General features: G+C 41.9%; 2 protein-coding genes across 2 annotated transcripts; both read left to right on the forward strand.

The window, feature by feature from the left end:
• The first annotated feature begins 664 nt into the window (after positions 1-664).
• On the forward strand, positions 665-3,562 carry LOC120547311 (thrombomodulin-like). The gene has a single exon (XM_039782863.1). The coding sequence runs from the start codon at positions 803-805 to the stop codon at positions 2,471-2,473; it is 1,671 nt and encodes a 556-aa protein (XP_039638797.1). The 5' UTR covers positions 665-802; the 3' UTR covers positions 2,474-3,562.
• Positions 3,563-6,464: 2,902 nt separating this feature from the next.
• On the forward strand, positions 6,465-18,774 carry tlr5a (toll-like receptor 5a). Its single transcript, XM_039782577.1, has 5 exons — positions 6,465-6,685; positions 7,370-7,429; positions 10,142-12,422; positions 14,126-14,214; positions 16,622-18,774. Exons 2-5 carry the CDS (start codon positions 7,382-7,384, stop codon positions 16,865-16,867), a joined length of 2,664 nt encoding a protein of 887 aa, XP_039638511.1. The 5' UTR covers positions 6,465-6,685; positions 7,370-7,381; the 3' UTR covers positions 16,868-18,774.
• The last annotated feature ends 1,725 nt before the right edge of the window (positions 18,775-20,499 follow it).

Below are 20,499 nucleotides of genomic sequence, written 5' to 3' on the forward strand. Positions count from 1 at the left end.
TACATTTTTGAAATAAAGTGACTTAAAGTTGGTGTGAGAGCCACAACGTTTCCATTTATACTGTATATATATACATATATATATAATATATAGTATATACACTAGACATTTAGCTTACTTTATTCAGAGCAATTTGTAATAAGTTGCAATACTGGAATAACCATGATCCCAAATATTATAGAGGCAAGGAGGGCTTGGATAGGATGTTTTAGTCACAGTGCCTTAGCAATAACAGAATAACCTAGGCGAAAATATTCATCTTTACAATTGTATTTTTGCTAAAACAAGCAAAACAAACCTATTTCTGCATGCCACTGCTGCACAATTGTCTCAGATTAAAATCAACATATTTGAAGATTTCCATTGTCTTCGCCTCTTCCTTTATCCGCCTTGTTTTGAGATATGATGAAGGTCATGTTCAGGAAATGTCTTAAACAAGTAAAAAAAAAAAAATAATGTTTGAAAAATGATGTCACCCAACTGTCATCATTTTAACATAAAGCACAATTAGATGTAAAGTCTGACCACGAGAATAGACGCCTTCCCGTTAGGTGAAGAGGGGAGTTGGGAGGGGCTACTGCTGGGGTAGATGCCCCCCTTGCGTGCGCGCGGCTCCGCTGCGTAGGCTGCGTGCGTAAAAGCCGTGCGTAATTGGGGGAACGTTTCTGAAGGGGACAGCGAGCAGAGCGGCGGGGTGATTAAGATCGACTTCCTTCCTCTGCCGGAGCACTAACATGGAGTTGGGGGGTTATAAATGCCAGAAAAACATTTTCTCAAACAAAAGAGCCTATAGACTGCCGCAATGCACGAGAACTTAAACGGACACAGCCGCGGTTCAAACATGAAGGAAGTAACGGGACTCTTTGTTTTTGTGTTGACTTTCCTGGCGGGCAGAGGCGGCGGGATAGAGCCGAATAGCGGATACTGCATCGGGACTCAGTGTTTCACTGTGTTCCAAGGACCCAGCGACTTCAACACCGCGCAGATCCAATGCAGAGTTCGGGACGGCCACTTAATGACGGTGCGGTTGAGTGTATCCCATGAAATTGTTAATATATTGTTGGGGAACTCGACGGGGCGCTTCTGGATCGGTTTAAATCGAACGAGCGGCTGCCCAGACGCCGCTGCTGCGCTCAAAGGCTACCAGTGGGTGACCAAAGACAGCCAAAGTGACTGGTTCAACTGGGCGCCGAGTTTTGACAGCAGCTGTTCTTCCCATCGCTGCGTCTCAGTTTCCCCAAAGGACGACTTGAAATGGATCCAGGAGCCGTGCGAGAAACACGCGGAGGGGTTTCTGTGCGAGTACAGTTTCACTGACCCGTGTAAAGGTCTAACGGTTGCAGAGGGCGAGACCGTCTCATACAGGACCCCCATGGGGTTTGTGGGCGAGGATGTGCTGTCTTTGCCGCCTGGGAGCACCGCTATCCGGATGCCGGCTAAGACTAAATACGTGTGCTTGTCGGAGCAGTGGCTGCAGGCGCCCTGGAGCTGCGAGATACACCAAGGCGGGTGTGAGTACAAATGCGCAGTGGCCCCCAACGACGTGCCCTCCTGCTACTGCCCGTCGGGCCAAACGATCAACCCAGCGGATAAAGTCACCTGCGAAGCGAGCGCAGAGGATCCGTGTCTGCCTCTGCGCTGCGCGCACGCCTGCTACAAGAAAGGAGACTCCTACGCGTGCATGTGTGACCACGGCTTTAAGCTGGCGCGGGACGGCAGGTCGTGCACAGACTTCACCGACTGCAGGGACAAGCGCAAGTGTCCGGGGGAGAACTTCAAGTGCGTCAGCGTCACCGAAGGGTTTCAGTGCGTTTGCAAGGACGGATACAAGATGAGCGGCGGCCTGTGCGTTGACGTGGACGAGTGCGCGTCCGCTCCGTGCGAGCACCACTGCACCAACAGCCCTGGTGGCTACACGTGCTCTTGTGATGACGGATATATAGAGGACCCAAAGTCACCTGATAAGTGTATTCTCCACTGTGGGAAGGAGGAATGCGCCGCCGAGTGCGACCCGAACGACCAGTTCCTGTGCGACTGCCCTGGAGGTTATATATTAGAGGAGAGAGAGGGGCATTCGTTTTGTATAGACATTGACGAGTGCTTTTCTTATTGTGATCACGGTTGTGAAAACACATTCGGAAGCTATGTGTGCACGTGCCCTGCGGGGTATAAACTAGTTGAAGAATTCCGGTGCGTAAAAATAAGCGAGGGTGACGGGTACACGGAGGGATCCGGCGCGGGCACGACTCCGAACATGCCCACAGTATCAGCCGCGCCGTATCCAGAGCCTACCCGGCAGCCGTCAGTGGTGACAGTGGGGGGTCTCGTGGGGATAATATTGTGCACCGTGTTTGTGATTGTGTTGGTGGTTTGTCTGGCTCATCACATCCTCAGCGGCAGAGGGAAGATGGAGAGCGCAGGCGAGCTCAAAGCTCCGGAGGGCGAAGCACGGTTTACAGCAAGTGATGCGTAAAAGGGAAAGAAGGCGGGGGGGGGGACATAAAGCATGACATGTGAATGTTACAGAAGCCTCGGAAACAATAGAGGCATTTTTGGACAGTTTTTTGAAAGACTTTTTACGGTAAAACAATTGTCAAAGGGAGACAGTAATGTGGTTATGATGCCACAGGAGATAAGGCCACTATAAACTCACAAACAACACAAATACATATTCAAGATTTCTTTACAGATGGATATTCACTGCCTTAGGACTAGCTCTGGCTTTTTCAAGTTTGTGCTGGAACATTATTACATTATGAAAATGTGAGTGAAGGACATGTCTCTCAGCAGTGGTGGAATGTTATCACAAGTCCATTTACTCAAGTACTTAAGTACAAATTTGAGGTAGTTGTACTTTACTTAACCTTTTGAAAAACCCATTTTCAAATATCTTTATCAAAAATATGGGGTTCTTTCAACCAAATGGCCCAAAAATAACATGGATGATTCCATACACAAAACAGGCTGTAATTATGCATCAACATACGTTCCTCTGATCTTAATTATTAGCTAAACTAATTAATAATTCCTGGGGGTTTTAAGTCAAAATTAGGCATATTTTAATATGAATGAGGTTTATTGACCATGAATTCCAAACATAAGTGTAAAACTAGCAGTGATAAGTTGGAATGAAGTTGGCTTAGAAGATGTAACACAGAATTGGAAATTGTATACTTTATGCCAGTGATATTCAACAGGGGGTCCGTGACCACTAAGGGGTCCTCAGGGTTTGTGCAGGGGGGGGCCGCCAAATTGTGTTTACAACATTTTCCGAAATTTTCTTTTTTCAAAAGTGAATATATGTCTGAAAATATACATCAACGTGAATCTAACATTTTAATAGCAAAGATAAATTGGCCTATTTGTGGAAAAAAAAAATGTAATTTACATATTGAGGATAAGCTCTTCTGCCTACTATGGTGGTTATACAGTTAACCTTAAGGTTAAGCCTTTTCTTTTCATGCCACTTTCTTCTTCTACTCCACTACATTTCAGAGGGAAATATTGTAAAAATACGACGTTTTATTATAAATTAAACTTCCCAAAAATATAAACGGCCTACAAGTCCAGCTGAAATGATCAGCTGATTAAACACTTAGTTGATTGACAGAACAGTTTGGATCACTTCCAGTTTCTAAAATGTGAGGATTTTTCTGCATTGAGTACTTTTACTTGTAATACTTTAAGTACATTTTCAATGCAGGACTTTTAATTGTAAGAGAGTATTTTCACGGTGTGGTATTAGTACTTTTACTTAAGTAAAGAATCTAAATACTTCTTCCACCACTGTCTCTCAGCTATTCATGCCCTGGATACTATCTGACTGCCCCACCCTGTGGAGAAAGAAGTGAATTGCAGCTCAGCCGTGAATAAACAGAGTTACATGCACACATTTCCCTACCTTTTTCTCTCCTTTTTCCATTTGTTTCAATTCTTTTAAAGACTTTTTCCAGATTTTCTTAGATTTTTCAAAATGTTTCTTTATTAAGGTTTACCCTGAGAGTTTTCTACATCTCCTAATGGTTTCTCTAAGGTTTCTTCAACATGTCTGTGTCCATGTTAAATGGATATTTTGATATATTGGGAGAGTAACTTCTAAATCCTCAGAAAAAGGGAGCAAAAAGCAAGGAATGTTTATAAGGAAAATAGAAGGAATATATATCAAGAATAATAAGTATAGATTTACATTTTTATGCTGCAGAAGTTACTCTCTGACACCTCAACACAGTAGTGAGGTACTGTACTTAAGTACAAATTTGAGGTACTTTACTTGAGTTTTTTCTTTTAATGCACTCTACTTCTACCCCACAACATTTCAGAGGGAAATGTTGTAATTTTTACTTCAGCACATTTAGCTTTAGTGCGTAACTTTTTGATATTAAAGGTGCTCTAAGCGATGTCACGCCTTTTTTTAGGCTACAACATTTTTCGTCACATACAGCAAACATAGCTAGCTGCCTGTCCCCTGAACACACTGTAAAAAAAAATACGGTCTCTGTAGACAGCCCAGGCTCCACAAACGCCAACAAAAACAAACTGCGCCAACCTGCACCACCAAACATAACAAACAGAGTTCCAGCGTTCCAGCCAATAACCGACAAGAAGGATTTGGGGGTGGGGATTGGGGGGTTAGTGCGCGGAAGGGAGGGGGAGGGGACGGGATGAGGAGGAGGGAGGGGCGAGCTAGCCTCCGTTTTGTTTGACAATACTTCGAACGTCAACAAGAAGTCACGTCACCCAACATGGCTTAGAGCACCTTTAATGAACGCCTGTTACATTCACACCGTCACCAAATGAGTTGCTACAAAGCTCATTAAGACCATCAGCTCCACACAACTCTCTCTGGATTTCTCTATACTCCGTTGACTAATTGATTATTTGAATAATCAATTCAACATTGACAACATAACATAGATAATAATCAGCATAGTTGAAATGATTAGTGGAATAATCATTTAGTCCGGAAATGAATTGGCAACAATTTGGATTAACTTATTGTTATGTAAAAAACATTTCATGGTCTCCGCTTCTCAAATATGAAGAGTGGCTGCTTTTCCTTGTAATTCCTCTAATAACTTATTAAATGGAATAATTTTGAGGTTTAGACTTTGGTTGGACAAAACATGAATTGTCACTTTTGGGCTCTGGGTATAATTGTGACCGCATTTCTCACTATTTTCAGAATTTTTACAAACCAAACAATCAATCAATCAAATTGATCAAAATGGCATATTTATTTGTAGTTAATGACGTGGATCCGAAATGAACACATTTAAAAGTCGACCAATAGCTTTGTGGTACTTGATATAGGCTTAATGATGACGCCCACAGCCCATTTGAAATGGTTTGTTGATAAGTTGGACATATTGCTATCTGAAATGGGAAATTACCAGCGGTGGAATGTAGGGTAACTAAGTAGCCTACATTTACTCAAGTACTGTACTTAAGTACAAAAATGTGTCAAGTGTGGAGCGAAATGCATGTTTTCATGTTAATATGTTGCAAAGTATGAAAGAAATAAACTTGTTTTATCTCTTGTACTTTTGGAGATATATATATATATATATATATATATATATATATATATAAAAAATATAAAATGTTAACTCCATTCAACCCTATAAAGCTTAAGATTTCTAGATCTCCTCTTGGACACTCCAAGCTCCACTATGTACTGTTATCACTTTTAAAGATTTTATACAGATTTTTGTTTTCGGTTTTTAAGTTATTCTCATTTCCCTACTCTCCATTCATTCTGGGGAATCAGTTACTTGAGTTTGTTCTTTTCATGCCACTTTCTACTTCTACTCCACTACATTTGAGAGGGAAATATTGTACTTTTTACTCCACTACATTCATCTGACAGCTTTAGTTAGGCTAGTAGTACTTTACAATTTGTGTTTTATTACAAATTAAACTACCCAACAATAGAACGGCCTACATGTCCAGCTGAAATGATTAGAAACACTCTAGTTGATTGACTGTTTGGATCGTTTACAGTTTTAAAATGTGAGGATTCTTTTTCCATTGAGTACTTTCACTTGTAATACTTTAAGTACACAATACTTACATACTTTTACCTAAGTAACATTTCAATGCAGGACTTTTACTTGTAACAGAGTATTTTTGTACAATGTGGTAGTAGGCCTATCCTATTTGTACTTAAGTAAAGGATCTGAATACTTTTTCCACCACTGGAAATTGCACACACTACAGTCACAATCCTTCTTCAACAGGTGGAAATTCAACTGTAGATGTCTGTAGTCGTCATTCTTACTGGCAAATAGGAATAAACTGAGATAGGCTAGGCCGAAATGTGATTTCTATATGTGAAAATAGGTTTGTAACATGTCAATTGTTTACGAAAATCCTAAATTGAATAAAAAGTGATACGATCTTTCTAAGTTAAAAGTTGGTAACGTTAGACGTCGCCACAGATGAAGCATCAATATGTGGATCTACTGCAACAACTGGGGCGACACAATGTCAAACATTTTCGTAAGAGGGAAGTGGATATTTGGTCGTTTGGGGAAATTGCAACATTTTATAGTTCTGTCTCAATGACAGAATATCAACTTAGTCATGTTGACCGGTCTCAGAGCAGACAGAGGAGCCGCAGGTCTGCAGGGAGGAGAGACTCACAGGACTCAAAGGGTTTCCCCACTTTTCCCCAACACCAACACAGGTAAGCTTTTCACTCCGTTATCACTGTAAAATACAAGTTATAAAGAATATTTGTGGCCAGGGACGTGTGTGACGGACTCACACATGGACTGTATTCGAGTAATTCTCACCCACCGTTAAAAAAATAGCCTGCAGTGTGCAATAAATATGGCGTGTCACTCTGCCTGTTGTTCACTAATAAACCGAGGCTTACTCGAAAACTTAAGTGGGCTACAGCTCGACGATAATGAATGATACATTATGGAAAAGCGTACAGTTACAGCAGGCATAAAGGTGAAGCTGCTATAACGCCGGCAAATAGCCGATTCAATGCTTTCACGGTGATACGCAGAAGAAGTGGCGTTTATAATGAAAGTTATAAATCCGGATAGGGAATTCACATGTGGCAAGCGGAAGGGGTAGCAGCAGGAATAATCACTGCAGTGACACATTCCACTTATTAGCTCAAGGCAAACATGTCATCTACTCGAATGGAGCTTTATTATAAAAGCTCATATCATTCGTGAATGGTAGTGAGCAGTGTACCACGAACCTGCCAAAGCAAACAATCTGACACAGCTTTCCCCTTTTTCCTACATACCTTACTAAATGCTCACATACCTATCTGTCCTCGCTGATATTTGCACTGCTGAGCATCCTTTTAAGTTTTGCTAATTTTTGACTTTCTCTTTGGACATCCTGATAGGGCGAGGACAGTATGTGGACACTGGCTCTTCAGGTGGTTTTCATTGGTTTATACCTACAGGTATGTGTACAGCATTGGGCTTAGTTACAGGGGCGATTCTAGGGTCAGACCTTTAGGGGGGCTCAGCCACTGATGAGGATGTTTGCAACCCAGTCTTCACAGCAGTTCGTGAAATGGTCACGTATTTTTAATCTATTGATACGTGTTCACGGGGACGTTTTTGTCGTTTGTTTCGTGGTGGCCAGCACGAAATGGTCTATAGGGAGATTCACGGGGAAAGCAAACACCACAACCCGGGGGAGGACGCCTCACACACCGGCCGCGGGTGGCGCGCGACAATAACGGGATGGCGGAGGTTGGGTTACGGTACAGATCCACTTTTGCGACACGACTGTCGCGTGGTGTCGCGACGTCATATAGCCATGGTTGATGCTCCACGCCCCTAACCAGCAGCTGATTGGACGAACGCGTGACGTGGGTGTTGCTACTCGAGAATTTCAACAGAGTGTCATGGCGGCTCGTTGAGAATACGATCTCGTATTTTACAAAAATAGTTCACCGAAATGTGTTTCTGAAAACATTTTAAGCGAGAAATAGGCCGTGCAGTTGCTGAATATGTCTTCATTTCAGATCAACAAAGGTCACTTTGAAAGATTTTCGTCTACTTCTACTGGATAGTCGCGTCGCGTTCAACGCGATTCATTTGCATAAAGCTGGGCATCGGCAAGCTTTTTGACGCGCAGCATTTTTTCAAATGTAGCGCTGCCTTCCCGGAATGCTTTGCAGGAGCGTTGAAGTCGCTTGACGTCACCCATAGGAATAGAGCGGGGCGTGACGCGACAGAAGCGTCGCACGGACAAGTGGATCTGCACCGTCACACGCCGGGAGACGGCCGCAGGGAACGCGCGACAATAACGGGACGGTTAACGGGGAAACAAAACGCCACACACCTCCAGCGTGAAAGTCCGGAATTGTTTGACCCATCCACCACCCCAACCACCCTCCTTACGCGGATTTTTCGGCATTTCATACTACTCACTACCATAGTCGTGCTGTGACCACGACATATGCTTCCCATTTAAATACATTAGTTTACATTTCGTGCTGACCACCACGAAATAAACGACAAAAACCTCCCCGTGAATCAATAGATTAAAAATACGTGACCGTTTCCCGAACTGCCATGAGACCGGGCTGGAATGTGACACGGATACAGTGCCTTTGCAAAAGTGTTAACCACGCTAAACTTCACAACAGCACTCCTGCTCTCCCTCTGACAGATTAGATAGCGACTCAGCCAAAGGCTGGAGTCTGGCACAACCACCTCCGATTGGCCAACACTATGTTTCTGTTAACCTTTCCGTGACTGGGTTACAGGTGCATATAGCATTGGCGACAGCGACACAGGATATTAAACCAAGCCCTTTGAACCTGTAACTCCCACTGAGCAAGCGACGTCTGTGGACGTACAAAACAGGTTGATATCCTGTCCGTCTGTCCAGGCCATGAATCGTGAACAGAATTAGTTGATAAATAACACTGAGAAATCATGTCCAGTTAGGCCTTAATCTAGACCTCCACTCACAACCAGAACTGGTTGAGAATAGACGTTGACGCTGGCTATAATCTGGATGTCCATTGGCAACCTGAATTAGTTGATAAATAACACTGAGAAAAAGACCAAAGAAAAAAAGATGCCAGTTGTGGTGGAGAGACAGCAACTCTAACTTTGAAGCACGAAATTTGATTAAAAAAAAAAGAAAAAAGGTTGTTTATTATAATTTTTAGGGGAGCTGAGATTAAATTTAGGGGGGGGCAATATTTCTCTAAATTAATAAGATGTGTTTGTCATTCACCTTGTCACCTTGTTTTTTCCAAATCAAGACACTTCATCAGTCTACATTCTGTATGTAACTATTACTAAAAAGGGTCTAAAATCGCCCACGATTAGTTGTACTTTGTTCATTTAGAAGAATAGTTAGAAGACAGTAACCAGAAAAGAATTTCAAAAAAATGTAATGCTAGTCTGATTCATATTCCTGCCTGACAATAAATAAAGAAAAAGTTTGATATTTTAGGAAATATGCTTATTCACATTCTTGCCAAGAATCAGATGAGAAGATGGACCACTCCTAAATCTGTATGATAAATCAAAAGCTACCGCCGGCAGATGGTTAGCTTAGCACAAAAGATTTCTAGCAGGGGGAAACAGCTCAACTGGCTCTGTCTGACAATAAACCAAATCTGCAATTCCAGCACTTCTAAAGCTCACGAATTAACATGTTTTAAAAGGATTTTAAGGAAAAAAACTTAATCAGTGCTGTTTTCGAGTCTTTATGCTAAGTTAAGCTAACTGGCTGCTGGCTCCATGTCCAAATATATTGCAATTTATTACCTTTTTTTCAACTTCAAATGATGTCCCCATTGAAAAACTTTGTCAACATCTGTTATAAAAAAAGATACATTACTTTGTTCATCTCACTTAAATTGTGTTTAATAATTGTAATTAATAAAAAAAAAAGTTAGCCAAAAAAGTTAAACACTATATTGTGCAATTTTTATAATATAAGATGAGATCTATACTTGGCCTCTGTGTATGGATACAGTATTGCCACGGAAAATATCGCAGTACTATGCTGTATTGATTTTTTTTTTTCCACCTCTAATATTTACAATAAAAACTTCAAGAGTGGTATCAATCTTCTCATCCAACTGTCAGCCAGAAAGCTAATAAGCGTATATCCTAAAATAATGTAACTTTCCTACCTGCAGGTACCAACATGCTACCCATCATGCACTTTGTACAACCTTGTGGCTAATTGCGCCTACCAGCGCCACTACTGGGTTCCTGTTCTGCCTCCCAACATCACCCACCTCTTCTTGGAGTCTAACTACATCAGTGAGATCAACAGCAGCTCCCTCAGAAGCTATGACCAGCTGCAACAATTAGATCTTGGAAACCAGAATGGGCAGCTCGTCATAATTAGGAACAACGCTTTCCTCAGGCAGAGAAAACTGACCAGGTTGGTCCTAGGCTCCAATCGTTGCCTTCAGATGGAGCCGAGGGCTTTTGCAGGACTGTTCAATTTACAACACCTCTTTTTGGATTATTGCAATTTGACAGACTCCATACTAGCAGAAAGCTATCTGGAGCCACTTTTGTCCTTAGAAAAGCTTGATCTCTTTGGTAATAAAATAGTGAGACTCCGGCCAGGAATGTTCTTTTCAAAACTCACAAAGTTCACACAGCTAAACCTCAAACTGAATAAGATCGAAAGCTTATGTGAAGAGGATCTTGTTGGTTTCCGGGGGAAAAACTTCAAACTCCTGAACTTGCACTCCAATCCCTTCAGGTACAGTAGAGATTTTGACTGGGAAAGATGCGGGAACCCTTTCAGAGGGATGACCTTTAAAATCCTTGACTTATCCAGCATTGGGTTCAGCATGGACACATCAAGACAATTCTTTAAAGCAATAGATGGTACTCCGATTGCTCATCTTATATTCTCTGGCCACATGGGCAAAGGCTTTTCATATGACAACCTTCGCGATCCAGATGAAACCACATTCGAAGGTCTCGTGAACAGTTCAGTTGAAATTTTAGATCTATCTAGAAATGCCATATTTGCTTTGCAGAAAGCTTTTTTAAGTCCTCTAAAAGATGCAATAATTATTGACATTTCCGTTAACAAAATCAATCAGATTAACAGAAATGCCTTCAATGGTCTTCAAGGAAATTTGCGAATGCTCAACCTGTCATTCAACCTCTTAGGAGAAATATATTCTTACACGTTCACCAATCTGACAGATCTCCGGGTGTTGGATTTGTCTAACAACCACATTGGTGCATTGGGAGACAAAGCATTCAGTGGTCTTCCAAAATTACGAGCGTTATATCTGACCGGAAATTCACTGCGAAATCTGGGTACTCCTGCGCAATTACCAAACTTGGAATTTCTTCTTTTAAAGGACAATAAGTTGAATTCTCTATACCTAATCGATGGATTGGGCAAGAACAGTATCCATGTGGACATTTCAGACAACAGATTGACAAATTTACAGGATGTTTATTGGTTGTTAACTCAATTCAGTCATCTCCAAAATTTATTTTATGGTGGCAACATCATCAGGTGGTGCAGTCGGGAAGTGACAGTACCTTATAACAATAGCTTGCAAGTGCTGGATCTGCACGGCAGTTCACTAAATATAATTTGGGCGCAGGGGCATTGCCTCGACCTGTTTGATCAGCTAGAGAATCTGCTCGGTCTAAATTTAAGCCACAACTCCATTGCGACTTTCCCACGAGGGATTTTCCGTGGTCTAGGCTCGATCATAGAGATCGACCTCTCCTCTAATGCTTTAACCTATCTGCAGCCGGATCTCCTTCCAGCCAGCCTGCAAAGACTCGACCTCTCAAACAACTTTTTGGCCTCCCCGGACCCTATGGCTTTTCGGTCTCTCAGCGTCCTCAGCCTGGCTGACAATCGGTTCTACTGCGATTGCAATCTGGAGAGCCTCCTGACGTGGCTGAACGTGACCGACGTAATCTTTCTGAGCCCCGTTGAGGAGTACAGATGTGAGTTTCCAGCAGCCCTCCAAAATACCCGTCTGCTGGACTACTTCGCGATAATCGAACCGTGCGAGGAAGACGACGAAAAGGCCGTCCAAGGTCTTAAATTTGCTCTCTTTATCTTCTCCGCTCTCCTCGTCATCGCTGCCATCCTCAGCGGGATCGCTTACGCCCGTCTCCGAGGGCGCATATTCATCATCTACAAAAAGATCGTCGGTAGGGTTCTCGAAGGACCAAAACCGCCACCTCCTGTGGACGAAGCGCAGTACGATGCCTTCTTCTGCTTCAGCAGCAATGACCATGGGTGGGTAGAGGCTGCTTTGCTGAAGAAGCTGGATAAGGAGTTTTCAGAGGAGAACATCTTCCGCTGTTGTTTCGAGGCCAGAGACTTCCTGCCAGGTGGGGATCACCTTTCCGACATCAGAGACGCCATCTGGGGCAGCAGGAAGACTGTGTGCGTCGTCTCCAAAGAGTTCCTTAAAGGTACAGTTTTTCTGACTTTGATTAACAGTTGGAAGTCTAATCTTTTGACTTTGACATTGTTTTCTTTTCTCTCAAGGAATGGTTTGACATTTTGAGAGATACATTCATTCCTTTTCTTGCCAAGAGTTAAATGAGTTTTTGGGAAACACAACTCCCCCTGAAAATCTTGTTTTTGCCACCTCCAGTGGTTTAACTTTTCACCTGGATGCCGTGATGTGCCAAATCAGAAGTGTAAAAACGCCCCACTATTTCTTTGCTGGGCACATGTGGCTTATGAGTTTTGTCATTTCTGTGACAATTGCCAGGCAACCAGCAGAGACAACCAGTAAGTCACTTCTCCTAGCCAAGAACTCGTTCAGCGCACAATTCCATTTAAAACCACAACTTTTAATTTAGAACAGTAGTGTAGCCAGAAATATTAATATTTTAGTGGGCCTGTGGGATAAAATGTGAAAGAAACGAAATGTGTCTTCTGCATTCAACCCATCCTATACTGCAGCAGTGGGCAGCCACCCGATACCAACTTCAATTCTTTATTCCAGTGCTTTTTTGGTTGGGGGACAGGAGCACTAACCTAGCATACATGTTTCTATTAGGAGGAAACTGGAGAACCTGGGCCAATCCAATGCAAACACAGGGAGAACATGTAAACTTTAAACAGAAAGTCAAACAACGGGTACTCAACAGTGCTACATGCTGTGATTCGCCAGTGCTGACCAGTGAGCCCGCTGTGCCGCCTATTTTTGGATCTCATTAAAACGTGATTCAGAATATTTGTCTACTGCACATTGTATCAACAACAGGCGACTAGTTTTGTCCACTGCTGCTTAGCAACATGTGATAAGAAATATATGGCGGCGGAGGCGAGCTGCAACATTATTTCTTCATTTAATGCTGCAATGATTTCCCCAATAACATCAGAGCACAACTGTTGCACAAAACCAATGTCACACCTGGAAATGTGGTGACTGCAATGGTCTACTCACTGAACATCCGCAGCATTACAACTACATCACATTAGATTTTCTAATAGCACGTGTAGCCACTCAACCATACATTTTGTTTAGCCTATAAGCTATTTACACAATGCCACTAGTCCTACATGGCAAAAACAAACTGCAGCGTTACACTCACATTAATTAAGTAATCATCACTATTTGATATTCCAAATAATTTCAATAGTGTAAGAAATAATATTACGATTTCTTTTATTTGCAGCTAAGTCATACATTTTTTTATTATTATGCAGGGTGTGCCATCTTCAGATTTGTTTAACACAGGCACATCCTGGCTGGTAGGCAGATTTTTTTAACCTTCGGACAGAGCCAGCCTAGCTGTTTCCACCTGTTTCTATCTGTCTCCATCTGTTTCCATCTGTTTCCAGCCTTTATCATAAGCTAACTGTCTGCTAGCTGTAGCTTCATATTTGACACAGATATGAGAATGCTATTGTTCTTGTCATCTGTCAGCAAGAAAGTGACTATACGCATGTTACAAAACATCGAACTGTTCCTTTAAACAAGCCACTTACTGCAGTCCTTGCAGTTTCTGAAAGCTAGCGCGCCAATTTGCACCATGGTTATAGTAAGGCTGTTTCTCTCTCATCTAACCCTTTTCACTCTTCTCTGAATCATAAAATGAATTACCAAATCAAAAAAGATTAAAAAGTTTAAAGAAACTAACTGGGTTGTGCCTCTTCCTAGATGGTTGGTGCTTGGAGGCGTTCACTCTGGCCCAGGGCCGGATGCTGGAGGAGCTGACAAACGTCCTGATTATGTTGGTGGTAGGGAAGGTGTGTACAAGGCTGCTGAGTTACTTTCTTTATATCCATTCTCTGGGGGTTGGCATAAAAGTCATATATAGAAATTTAGGATTTCTATATGTGGGTATATTTACTTCAAACCTGCAATAACTGATTTTTTTGGGCCACTGGGGCAGAGGAAACTAGCTGTTAGCAAGCAGTTGCCTATTTACACATCAATGAGATACAAAGAAATATTAGCATTTATTTGGTGGTTTTTCTGGCCACCCGACAAATTGAAGTCCAATATTCACTCTTCTTTTAGTTCTGGTTCTATTCCCAGGAATTCCTGAGGGAAAATCTGGCTCTTCAGCTGCTAAATGCTACACTATGTAAACTAGCTAGTCGCTAACTTTGTCTTTCCTGTTGTTTGGTGCTGGGCAATTGGTGCACACAGTGGGTCTTAGAGCATTTTTGCTGAAAGGTAGTCTGGTGCCAAAAACAATGCTGATGAGAGCCGTGATGGTGAACCAAGACAGTACAGTTGTGGCCCGTAAAACCAAAAAAATGGGTTGAAAGACATTATGAAGCGCCATGGGGCTGAGGGAGACAACAGGGAGTCGGGCGATGGTGCTCTGTGGGCTCATTATCCACAACAGACAACTTTAACACACAAGTAGTCATGTGATTCATTGTTAATACAAAAAATATTCAAGAGCTGCTTTAAAGGTCCCATGACATGGTGCTCTGCTTTTATATAGGCCTTAGTGGTCCCCTAATACTGTATCTGAAGTCTCTTTTATATAGACCTTAGTGATTCCCTAATACTGTATCTGAAGTCTCTTTTATATAGACCTTAGTGGTCCCCTAATACTGTATCTGAAGTCTCTTTCCCGAAATTCAGTCTTGGTGCAGAACTACAGCCACTAGAGCCAGTCCCACAATGAGCTTTCCTTAGGATGTGCCATTTCTGTGTCTGTAGCTATTGAGGAAGAAAAGGGGGGCAGCAGAGAAAGGGGAGGTAACCTTGCTCCTTATGACCTCATAAGGAGAAGATTCCAGATCGGCCCATCTGAGCTTTCATTTTCTCAAAGGCAGAGCAGGATACCCAGGGCTCAGTTTACACCTATCACCATTTCTAGCCACTGGGGGACCATAGGCAGGCTGGGGGAACTCATATTAATGTTAAAAAACCTCATAAAGTGAAATTTCCATGCCATGGGACCTTTAAAGATTAATCAAACCCCAAACCCAATTTTTTTGTAACTGCTTGTGAAAATAGGTACCAAACTTTCTATCTGGTATGGGCTCATATTTGGTGCCAGGTTAAGTGTAGTGCAGTGGTTCCCAACCTTTTTGGTCCGAGGTCACCCCCACAGGGCTGTGGGGGTGTCAGATGAACTTGCGTACCCCTTCATCAATTCCCAATGTACGTTCCAAATGTATAACACTATTCCTTATATAAAAGTGGATATTATTTTATACAATTGAACTGGTATTAACTGAATTAAGGTTAGTTTGGTCAGCAATCCTACTACTACTTCTAGGCTGCTACTACTACTACATGGAGGGAAGCTGAATATTTCAACCGTATATCCATTAACTTTACTTTAAGCCATTATATATATATATATATATATTACTTTTAGCTGACTATTTCAACCATTAGCCAACTATTTCAACTTTTAGCTATTTTAACCATTTCTCCATTACTTTAGCTAATCATTGGAAACATTTAGTCATTACTTTTAACTAGTTTTTTTTCTACCATTTATTCATTACTTCTAGCAAACATTCTGTGCTTGCTTGCTAACTAGCTTTCACACACCCTTATATAACTGCAACATGTGGTGGTCGGGTGTTACAGCTGACTTCACGTTAATATGTGGATTTATTTTCAATGAAATCATAATTTCAATTTTTTTCAAATTAGTTGAGCTACTCTACAATCTTTCCAAGTACCTCCTGGCAACGGCAGAAGTACCCCCTGGGGATCACGTACCCCCTGGTTGGGAATCCCTGGTGTAGAGAACAAGCAGCACCAAGGATCAGTGGATAAAGGGCAGTTTAGTACCTACTTTTCACCAGTAGATGTCAGGCTTCATCCGGATTTAAATTAACATCAGAATCAGAAAAGGGTTTATTGCCACAATAAGTAACACTTACATGGAATTTGCCTTGGTGATTGGTGTATATATAAACATGTTAAACATTAAAATGAAATAAACAACAAATACAAAAATAAATGTATACAAAATAGCTGTTTTGCTTTAAACAAAAGAGGCTGAATGGGTTGAGTGCAGCATGTGCAAACAATATATAGTATGTGTGATGAGAAATTGGCATTGCTTTAAATAGGGCAGAAAACTGGCCCTGTGCAATTTTTTTGAAATAGAATGGAAGTTCTTTGATTTTCACAACTGACTTTTATCTCCATTCTTACACAATACAACTCAAGCTGGCTCGCTACCAGCTGATGAAGTACAACGCAGTCCGAGCTTTCGTCCAGAAGAGAGAGTACCTAATCTGGCCGGAGGACCCTCAGGACCTGGAGTGGTTTTATGAGCGGCTCGTCTCGCAGATACTCAAAGACACGAAGGTGAAAGCGTTAGCAGAGGACAAACCGGAGCCTGCGCAGCCTGACGTCCAACCTCAGAATGAGGACGGCATCCCGCTCGAGAACATCGGCGCAGTTGCTATGTGAACTCTGACTGTACATTGAAGAAAACCTATTTTAACCAAGATAAAATGGATTATGTATCCATAATCCACCCCGCGGAAGTGTTACTAGTAAACTTGTACTCAGGATCCTCAGCAGGATGAGGAAGACGTTCTCACTGAAAGGCCTTTCTGATTTTCAAGGAAAAAAGTCAAATGGGTGCCAACCTTCAGAGGAAGAGAAGGCAAAGATTACTAAAAAAAAGCCCTTGGTTTTTGAGTTCCACAGAACCAGATGCAAAACATGGCCGGTCCAGTTTTTTCTTTTTAATTTCCATGTACTTTGATGAAATGTGGCGTAAATCAATTTATAATTCCTTTTTTTATTTTAGTTTCTGTTGTCATCTTTTGTTATTGTCAGCGTTTAAAGCACTCCATGACCCAATGACATGTACAGTATAACTAAATGATTATTAGATTAGATTCAACTTTATTGTCATTGTGCAGTGTACAAGTACAAAGACAGCGAAATGCAGCTTCTTTTGATATTATGGGATTTGTTAATGTTTTTATGTCAATGGAATTAACGTACGTAATATAACGAAGATTAAGTGTAATTCAAAAAATGTGATGACAATGTTTGGTAAGCATTTGTCAGCCGTTCTCACTAATGTTGGTGCAAATACGGCACTGATCATCCCTAATAGCTTGGAGGAGGAGGCAAATCCCCAGCAGCACATCTCTGAAATGTAGAAGAGAGAGTCTGTTTTTTTTGGATTATTTTTTGGGTCTTTTCCCTTTATTGACAGTGGATAGACTGGAAAGGGGGAGAGAGACGGGGAATGACACGCAGCAAAGGGCAGCGGGTCAGATTCGAACCCGCGCCGCTGCAGAACTCAGCCAACATGGGGTGAGCGCTGTTACTGGGTGAGCTAGAGGCCACCCAGAAAGTCTGTTTTTTTAATCATTTTCTAAACATGGCGTGTCGATACAGTGATTGGCCAGTTTGGCTTGTCAATATAAGAGCTGCTGTTGATCTTATGATCCCTATGGTACATTAAGAACATTTGTCCCCACTATATCACTTTGTATGTAACGTGTTTTTATTAACTAATTGAGGAAGGCTTTTTAAACAAAAGAAGGTTCATCATCCAGCTGGTCCATCATGTGGACAGGTGCCACACTTGATTCCTGAGTCTTAAAGTTAAACCAGAGATCTTCAACAGGGGGTCCACGGCCCTTAAGGGGGTCCTCAGAGTTACTCCACGGGGGCCGCTAAACTATTGTCTGCTAATTCTTTTATGAAGTTGTTCTTTTATTTTTATTAAAATGTCTGAAAATATACATTAATATGAATCCAACATATTAGCAAAGATACATTGTCCTATTCGTAAAATAATGCACACAACATTGATGATGCTTACTATAGGTTAGGTAGCCACTATGGTAGCCATCCACAGCCACAGTTAAGCTTAAGGATTCACTGTGCTGTACACATGTATGTTTAACAAATAAAACATGATGTATGAATAATTATCCATCCACCCAGTTTAATATGCAGCTCACTTCAATACAATAGATGTAGCAGGGGGTCCTTGTCCTGAAAAATGTTGAAGACCTCTGAGTTAAACGATCTAATACAAGAATGTATTTTTCATGAGTTTGAGTAGAGTAAAAAATATCTCAATGTATAACCTGTATTTTCATAGTTACGTCAGAATTTCTACAACAGACATTTAAATCTATTCAATGGGATTTTCTGCTCCAAACTATCCTAATCTCCGCCTTGGGTTTGGTTCACCCAACCCAAACCTACTTACTTAGCACCTACTACCTACTGTCCCAGAGACTACAAACAGAAGATAGCCATCCACCCATTCATGACAAACTTTTTACAACAAGACTGACTGGGACAAAATGGTTGCTTATTAAAATAAAAAATATATCTTTTCATAATCTTAGTCTTCTGTACATGTAAAGAACAAACAAACACAAAGATATATTTACAAGAACACCAGACATAAAAAAGGTTTCTAATGCTACCTTCTGTTCCCTGCCACAATACACAATAAGCCATAAACCAAATAAACGTATGTATGAATGACAACACCATTAGCCCATCATACACGTCTCCCCCCAGCACATATCTTCTTAGGGCCCCTCCAGAAAGCTCAGCTACTCTCCCCATTTTCTAGGGTAGACATCCAACCTGGCAACCCACTCTAGCCATCTCACAAGCCCACTCCTGGATTGACGGCACCCCTTCATTCTTCCATCCTCTTAAAATAATCTGTCTGGCTATCATCAAACTAGTCTGGACCCAGCTTCTTATGTGCTTATCCATCCATTTTAGGACTGACCCATCTCCCAGAACAAATCATCTGGGGCTGAATGGAACCTGGCTCCCTGCAATCAGACATTGGTTATCATGTATGCCGTTCCACAATTCCTGGAGTTGTCCCATTTAAATTTTTTTTATTCTCAGATTTAATGGTTTGGTGTGCTTCGTTTTTTTAACCACAGAATACATTCAAAAAATAAGGATAAAAGCATGGAGTGAGTGTTCAGATGCCTGATTGGAGAACATTTTGAGGGACCCCTTTGGATTTTCATTTTCTATTTTCGCCACTAGGTGGCGACTGTTTAAAATTGCACTGGGTTTCGCATTCGACAAGGGCTCCTTTCAATGACACCATTTCGTTATTATCACAGCAACTGCAAACGAAAGCGACTCTCTGAGCACTTGGGTCTGTTGGACTGTAAGACGAGAGTCGATCTGGGGTCAGCAGGTTTCCTTTTATGTGAGCTGTGTGTCTGAAAACAGGAAGCTACTGGCCAGAGGAGAGCTTCCGTCCTGTTGGCCCCGGCCGCCTGCATCCTCCCAGCCTTTATGAGCCAGCTGTTCCCGACATTACAGCCTGTCTGTAGGCTCCTGCTGCTTATTCACTGTGGACAGTCCATTAATCTGAACACGGTACAACATTAACATCTGTCTGGGCTGCTTTTATTACGCAGTTGTTTACATTTTCTGGGATTTTTGTGCCATTGTTGGACTTGAAAATGCTAGTTCCCCCAAAACGTGGTGGGTATCATTTGGATGTACATAAATGTAGCTATACAAAAGACATAAAGAGCCTATGGATTTTAAGTGTATAGTACCAAAGTTTCAAAGTTCTAATATGGTGAAAAGTTAATTTCCATGTCTTTTTATTATTATTATAAAGCAGGTCAAGGTGCTATATAAATACTGTGACAGTATCAAAGCGCTCAGTTCAGAAACGGTGCCTTTAAAAGTTAGAGTGCGAATAGTTTCTGTCTCCCCCCATGAGGAATTCTAAGTAATGACAACAACACTGTCGGCGCGTCCACATGATACAAGCCTTCCGTGATCGCGCACCGCCCTTACCCTTCCTCCACGCAGTTGCTAGTAGCCAAGGAGGACACGGAGGATTAAAGTAACACGATGGACTCTTCAGAACAGGTTATTATCTTTTCTCTAGTTCCTATGGGGCCCATGGAGCAGCCGCACAGAGACCGCCACCGGCCGAGCCGGCTACTTCCCGAGCACTCTGGCGACCTTCAACGGGAATTAAATGATTTCATCGTGCGGCTTTTCTAGACTTTCCGACTGTTATCAGACCGAATGGGTCAAATGCAGATAGTGAAAGTCATATCGCG

This window comes from Perca fluviatilis, chromosome 18 (assembly GCF_010015445.1).
Source record: "Perca fluviatilis chromosome 18, GENO_Pfluv_1.0, whole genome shotgun sequence".
In the NCBI taxonomy this organism is placed as follows: Eukaryota; Metazoa; Chordata; class Actinopteri; order Perciformes; family Percidae; genus Perca; species Perca fluviatilis.

Coding starts and splice junctions, on each gene's coding strand:
- LOC120547311 (XM_039782863.1), top strand. CDS start 803: ATGCACGAGAACTTAAACGGACACAGCCGCGGTTCAAACATGAAGGAA.
- tlr5a (XM_039782577.1), top strand. CDS start 7,382: ATGTGGACACTGGCTCTTCAGGTGGTTTTCATTGGTTTATACCTACAG. Junction 12,423..14,125: donor CTCCAAAGAGTTCCTTAAAG/GTACAGTTTTTC, acceptor GCCTCTTCCTAG/ATGGTTGGTGCTTGGAGGCG. Junction 14,215..16,621: donor TTATGTTGGTGGTAGGGAAG/GTGTGTACAAGG, acceptor ATACAACTCAAG/CTGGCTCGCTACCAGCTGAT.